The sequence below is a fragment of the Sinocyclocheilus anshuiensis genome, unplaced genomic scaffold, assembly GCF_001515605.1.
Source record: "Sinocyclocheilus anshuiensis isolate Anshui unplaced genomic scaffold, SAMN03320099.WGS_v1.1 scaffold1644, whole genome shotgun sequence".
In the NCBI taxonomy this organism is placed as follows: domain Eukaryota; kingdom Metazoa; phylum Chordata; class Actinopteri; order Cypriniformes; family Cyprinidae; genus Sinocyclocheilus; species Sinocyclocheilus anshuiensis.
In genome coordinates, this window is record NW_015557451.1 from 516,886 (window position 1) to 524,538 (window position 7,653).

Here is a 7,653-nt window from a genome sequence, read left to right on the forward strand (position 1 = left end):
CATGTAACACTCCAAAGAGAAAGGAAAACTTGAAATCGCATCATATGACTCCTTTAAAACCACAGTTTAGGCTTTCAGTTAGGAGCAAAAATCTGCCTTTAAACTTGAAAGAAATAAAGATTTGAAATGTATTGTAATAATTATCAGTATCGATTGACATGAAAAATGTTATTGTGATCATTTTTTTGGACATATCGCCCAGCCCTATTAACAAAAATGTATCAATATTGAGCACATTTTTGCTGTATTTTTGATCAAATAAATGTAGCCTTGGTCAGACTTCTTTCAAAACCATAAAAAAAATCTTATCAACCCCAAACATTTGAAAGATGATATATATATATATATATATATATATATATATATATAGTAATGTATTATATTGTTTATAAATTATGACAATTTTGCAGATACTCGAGGTGAAGAGTACTATGAAACAAGCAAAGATGGACAAAAATAAAAACATTGACCGTGACAAGGTAATCAGTCATTTTTTTAAATGCATATGTGCTACATTACATTAATATTGTATATGTAATATGGCATATTTTTAAACATCATATACATTCAATTTTGTCTATATGATTTCCCTGGGAATCCCAGGGCGTTGCTAGCACTTTGCTGTTTGAGCTACATGAACACAATGACCTACTAGGCCTGTCACTGTAATATTAATACATGTAAATGTTTTATTGTAAGCACACTGTGTATTAAACCATTTAGAGATTTTATTTTGCCACTTGAGGTCCAAAAAGCAAAAACAGTTGAAAACACTGCAGTGCAGGACAGCATGACATTTTAGACATGCCACATTTAGTAAGAGCATGATTGATCAATCTGAAACATGTCTCCCTTTTTTAATCTAACATCTCGATCCGCAGGCATACTTGGATGAGCTGGTTGAGCTTCACAGAAGACTAATGGCACTAAGGGAAAGGCACATATTACAGCAGGTAATAAATGAGAAGCATGTACTGTCAGAAGTCAGCTTTCCTAAATCACTCACTTCTGCACAGACAGTTGCACTAAGGGACCTTTGCACATGAGACGCAATGCTGTATTCCCTGTGTTCCCTTTATGAGGGAACATGAGAAGGGACACTTACAAATTCCCTCTCAATGTCCAAAGAAACTGAGTGCTTTACCTAAAACTTTAGAAACCTGTAAAGTTTAAAGTTAGTACCCACAGCATTAACATGTCAATGAATATCTGGCTGTATTAAATCATACTGGTAACAGTAGGTTTTCTCTTCCTTCAAGTGCTTGCCAAGTAAACTCTTTGCGGCCCATAATTCCTGTTCTTTGAGGCCTATTTGCTTTGACACAATGGAGAGCAATACTTCTCTAGTTCCAAGCATTTGCCGTGCCCTTCTGTTGCAAAGCCTGTTGTGGTGTAATCTGGAAGACGTCCCAAATGAGGTCCAAACGGTGCAAACGTACATCTTAATCAAGCTAATCCTGCAGTTCTGTGAAATAATCAGCCTCCTCCGGAATAAGATATGGCATTGATTAACTTCCACGATTAGCCCTTAACACAAATTGGAAAATTCGTTGATGTCATTGGCAAGCTTTATTCGTTGTTATCCGGCCACAAGAAATTGTTCTATGAGGGACATTATTTCTCAAATATAAAATGATGACCTTGATACAGGATGATTGAATGACTGTGTGATGTAGCCTATTAGAATGCAGTTATATGCCACTAAAATTCAGGATTTAAGGGCAAACAATGCCCCTGTATGGGTTTTTATATTTATATAATATGATATAGTTTAGCCAATGAAAATAGTTCCAAACAAAGCCAAACTGTTGTGCGTCTCAGAGAAACACACATTGGTGTTTTATTACTGAATGAGTCCACGTTTTTCAATGAATCGAGTGAGCCAATGATTCAGTGACCCATTCATAAAGACAGTCGCTCAGTCGTTTTGTTTCTGAATGAATCAGCCATTTGAAGGAATTGGTTAAATGAATGATTGAATGACTCATTAAGACGGCAACTTGTTGCCACCTACTGGCAGTTTTAGTTTCATTTTTAGAGTGTCATTTAATTTTTTTTAAATCCCATTAATCTCATAGCCTTATGTATGCAATTCTAATTGCAATTCCTTTGCCCAAAATTATGTGTAATTAATTTGCTTTTAATTCGATTACATAATCTGCACATCATGTTAATAATTAGGTTAAAATTTTATTACATTTTTTAAATTATTTTATTTTATTGTAAACTTTTTAAGATCATTTATGTATAATATCTAAAAATAAAAAAAATATATAAACATGGAACCACCATGTAACTATATAATCCATCAGTTTTTTATATATTTTATAAATTTCTTCTTTTTTAAATATTGTATTATGTTTAATTACATTACTTATATTAGCAACAACTTTTACAATGGTTTGTTGTCTGCTTAAACTTATTACATTTTAACCATTAGCAGTACATCCACGGTGGTTTGTCCAGGCTACAGGCGTTCGAACAGCTGACTTCTATCTTCAATGTCTTAGCAGGCCTCTGGGTCTCCCTGTGATTCAGGAGAAATGGAAGAAATTCCTTCCATATGCGGCTTTTGCTTTGTAGTGTGAAACGGATCAGGTTTGGGTCCCATTACGGCTCATGTGACCACTCTGCAGCCCCCCTTCTCTTCATAATCACCAAATTCAGTCCCTCTTCTGAAGCAGCGAGGGCTGGAACCAATAACAGGCTGCTTTGGTAAAGCATCTTCCTCATTAATATCAGACATGCGATATCATGCAAACGGAGGCTGCTCACTGTCAGTGGAGCTTTGTGAACGGATTGGCCACCTATTATTGAGAATGCTGCTGAATGACTAATTTTGGTGCTGATTAAACTCGATTTTTATGTCTTCTGAAGAAAATGTGAGGGATGCCCCCTCCCCCCATCTTAATCAAATTCCCTCTTTTTTTCTTGCAGATTGTGAACCTCATTGAGGAAACGGGACACTTTCACATCACAAACACTACTTTTGACTTTGACCTCTGCTCTCTGGACAAAACCACAGTTCGGAAGCTGCAAAGCTACCTGGAGACTTCTGGATCATCTTGAAGACTTGTGCAGCTGGCTGCCACGAGGAGGAAAATCACACCTCCCTTTTTCCCTCCTTTTGTTTTTTCTCCTAAATTGAAAACTTGTAAGGCAATGGAAAGGATCCGCTTTCATTCCAGAGCTCCTCTCGTCTCTCGAAAGGCCTCAGAAATCATTATTACATGAGTCTGGAGATTCTTACGCTCCACCTGGACTTCACCCAAAAAGCCTTGATAATCCGACATTGCCAAAAAATGTTCTTGCTCCAAAACAAAATACATTTGTGTATATTGTATGAATGTTTGATACGTTTTTTGTGACGAATGCATGCTTCAACACTGCCTTACCACATTGACTATTTATTGAGTATGAGTTTCAAGTGTGTGTGTGTGTGTGTGTGTGTGTGTGTGTGTGTAAGTGCAAATTATATTAAACTTGTGCAAGCACTTGAGAACATCATCTCATCGGCAATGAAACGTCTCTTAACATCCACTGTTTTTATGGATCACAAGCAATGTTTTTCATGCTGTACATGTAAAATGAACGGTTTCAGATTATGCTGGACGGAGGAAGACTTTTAACTCTATTAATCAATGAATTGCACATTGTCTGCAAACTCATTTGAAAGAAGGCAGGATCTTAAGCAAATCCAGTGACCTCTATCTCAAATGTTTCTTAACGTCGTTGCAGTAGGAAAGTGTAATGTTGAATCCTCTAATGTTATTTATTGTTTTTGGGACCACAGTTCCCATGGCTGTTCATTGGTTGTCCCCAAAACAGTTGGAAAAAGCCAAGTCTTAATTGTAGTTTGGGAGTTCTTTGTTGATCTGAGGAAATCAAGAAGTGATCACAGTTAACTTTTCAGTTCCATTGTTTTTTTGTTTTTAATTGGATTATTTGATGGGCTAATATCAGCATATTGTGCAGTTGAGTTGTAGCCCTCAAGTTGTGCTTTGTGCAAAAGCAACATCATTCACTTTTCATTTCCTTATAATGTTGAATCAGATAAGCCAACCATAAATCTAGATATTTTGGGAGACACGGTGATGGTGGTGGTGGGGTTGAGAAGGGTTTAGACTAAATAATTGGCGCTGTGAAGTGTTTGAATTTATCAGAGAATTTTTTTTATTGTTTTTGTTGAATGAAAATCATGCCTTGTACACTTTATTATTGTTTATTTCCCAGATTCATTTTTTCAGCCCAAAAAGCTTTTAGTTTAGTTATCATTATATAACGTTTATATGTGTACATAAACTTTATATGTGATAAAAAAAAAAGTGATTATCTTTCCTTTCTTGGAAGGCACTGAACTGCTTCCAGTAGAAAGTTCGTGATCATGATATAAATTCAAAACAGAGTCGTTGTGGATGTGTAGTTACTGACCAGTGAACATTTTATCATTGATGTTAGGAATGGTTTTTGTTTAATGGACGGGAATAGCTGGTGAATATACAATCATCTGAATATCCCTTGTGCTGTGCTGAATATCCTTTACCTAACTTGATGTTCCTGTTATGACCCGGCCTTTTAAAAATTGCTTGTAAATCTCTCATAATGCTATATTCTCATCAAATCTTGGATTCAATCTTGTATGCACTTTAGTTTTTGAGTGAAAAAAGCATTATTTGTGGATAATTTTAGGATAATATGTTCACTCAAAATCTGAGGTGCGTAAGCTCAGATCAATGAGGCCCATGATCAGTCAGTTCCACAAAGTAACAGAAAACTTGTGGTAATTGAAAGAAAACAAATTGAAAAAAGATTGAATTCAGTGTTTGGTAATAATACAGCAAAATTATAAATTTATAAGCAATTTTTGTAGGCCGGTCATTTTAAACCGGGAAAAATCCCCCCAAAAAAGTTCAAAATGTATACATTTTTGGGTGGAAAGTTGTTATAGCATGTGCGCAAAGACAGTAAGTTTAAGTCCAATGTGATATCATTAATGTTGACTAGCAATTTTGTGGGGTAAAAATCCTCTATGGGACAAAATGACTGGAACACAACATGAGCAATAAACTTAAAAATATATTAATCTAAAGTAAAATAAATTGGGCCCTTTCTGGCATTGAAATGAAGAGCATTTTTTGTCAATTCATCCTAGGAAAGTGAAAGAACACGGTGAGTTTCCTTCTACCTTCCTCCTTCCCTCACGCATTCATCGTCACAACATTTCTGAGTTTTTTCCCAGATGTGTTTTCGTCCAGTGACATGAGTTTGAGTTATATGCAGTTGCTTCACCATGTTGTCATCCTTGGTGTTTGTTCATGTCTTGGCAGTCTCATCAAAACCTTTTAAGAGTCCTTAGAGTGCATAAAAAAAGCAACCGCATATGGGGAAAAGTTCATGAACATGGTTTATTAATGCGTTAGACAGCCTGGGGTCAAATCCCTGATTCTTTCTCATTCTGATTAGTGTGGGTGGTCTAGCTATGAAATGGGAATGTACTCCAAAACATTGCTATATCCTAAAGTAGCGCAGTGTGAGTTGTAGCCTTTTAATACAAAAGGAGGCGACCAATCTTTATTATATTGGTGGAGTCCTCAGAAGAAGGTGAAATGTACAGTACAGCAAAACTTCAGCATGGGTTCAACAATAAGATGATAAAATCATGCAAGTAGTTTATATTTGTACTCGTACAAATATTTTAACTGGCATATTTTAATTTTTTAGAAATATTTAGATTGTATGAGGGGAAAAATAAAAAATGTAAAGGCTCATAAGCACATTTTTTTGTTATTTAAATATACAAATTTGTTTATGCAGCTCAATAACTTATAATTCCCCATAATAGCTGGAAACTGGATACAGTTACATAACTCCATACCATATATACGTTCATAAACACACTTTATGAAAAATGGGATACATTATAATTGATACCTCCAGGACTTTCATGAGCCATTCTTAAAACTTTTAAATAATGATAATGTATAATCTATGCCATTCAGATAACTTTACTATGATGACTTCAGTAAATCTGCAGAATCCACAATTCTCTGATGCTTTGGCTGCACATTATAAAGCCTCTAAAGTATACATTCCTTGTTTATAGCCATGAAAACGGACAAATTTGGCATTTTAAGCTGTTATTTGAGGAGTTCAGGGCTCAAGTGTCTGACTGATTCGGGAAGAAGCGGTTGGAGCTCCAGTAATAGCGAATGCTTTAAATGACTGTACTGCTAAACTCAGACTCGGGCTCTACAAAGCCTCTGTTGTTCAGTGATTCACAGAGGCTGAGGGATGGGAAGTGTGAGCACATCTCTAACAGGCTTATGGTTAAGCCACTTCACTTAACACCAGTCCACAGCATTCATGGGAGAGCAGCTGGCTCTGGATCCAGAATCTTGCGCTGAAGGCCTGTCCTACTACAGCTGTTCCAAAAGCTTACGGGGTTGAGATGTGAGCAAGCGTCAAACATTTAACTTCTTGTTTTACTGATAATTAACGAATTAGATATTTGGGATAATTAATGAATTGAGATGTTTGGAGGTTTTTAGAGTATGAGTCATCTCCATTATGTAGTCAGTTTGTGTTGTGAGCGATGCGTGTTCGAAGTCCATCTCTAAAGGGACTGATGTGAAAAGTATGCATGCAGCTCTTATCAGACGAACATGATTCTCACCAGTAATGGAGAATAATTCACCAAGGAATATGTAAGGCACAGTTTGGTACAAGAAATGCTGATTTTAAAAGCTCAATAGCTTTAAGACAAGAATTCAGAGATGATTCGCTCATCAAGTTACTTATATCTATATCTATATTTAAATGTAAATGTTATTAAATGTTATTAAAATGAGATCATTAGTATTACAGTTTTTCTCAATTGCTTTGGCTCAATTCTCGAATGAAACTTTTTTTCCCGAAACAATAAGTTCAGATCTCTGAACAATTAGCTTCTTGTTCACATCAGATTGGAATTTCTTATTGATTTGAGCAAATTGCAAATGCTTTGGCACATGTGTGCAAACAGTAAGTACAATTGTCTGCAGTTTGCACAACAACTAATTGCATATGGCTTGTTGATCAAAAAATAGAAGAGTTTTTTTCAGCATGGAGGTGGAAAGTATATGATCCTAGACCACAAGATCAGATGTCTCTGTTGGATGCCTTGAATGCTGCATGTGAGGACATCACAGCTGATCATTGCAGGGGATGGGTGCGGCATGTGCCAAAGCAATTGAGAAAAACTGTATTAGAAATGCGCTATATACAGTATTATTGTTATTATTAAATGTGATTTATATGAATTATTAGAAAGAAAGAAACAAAGATAGATTGATGGATGGATGGACAGATGAATAGATAGATAGATAGATAGAATGAACGAACGAACGAACGAACGATAGATAGATAGAATGAACGAACGATAGATAGATAGATAGATAGATAGATAGATAGATAGAATGAACGAACAATAGATAGAATGACAAAATGAACGATAGATAGATAGATAGATAGATAGATAGATAGACCAAACGAACGAACGAACGAAAGATAGATAGATAAATAGATACTGAATCTGTGAAAAGTATAAATTAGAAGAGAATTCAATCCAATACCCTGATGTTGCATGACTAATTGGATTTTTTTGTTGGATCTACA

The 7,653-nt window shown here is 35.6% G+C and overlaps 1 protein-coding gene across 2 annotated transcripts in view; it reads left to right on the forward strand.

Annotated features, from left to right (window-relative positions):
• LOC107679265 (protein AF-9-like) overlaps positions 1–4,592 on the forward strand; it is a 58,266-nt gene extending 53,674 nt beyond the window's left edge. For both annotated transcript variants that reach the window (XM_016474776.1, XM_016474775.1), the window contains exons 11-13: positions 411–479; positions 882–953; positions 2,938–4,592. In XM_016474776.1, coding sequence (XP_016330262.1) covers positions 411–479; positions 882–953; positions 2,938–3,069 — 273 coding nt within the window. In that variant the 3' untranslated portion in view covers positions 3,070–4,592. The remainder of the gene's footprint in view (positions 1–410; positions 480–881; positions 954–2,937) is intronic.
• The last annotated feature ends 3,061 nt before the right edge of the window (positions 4,593–7,653 follow it).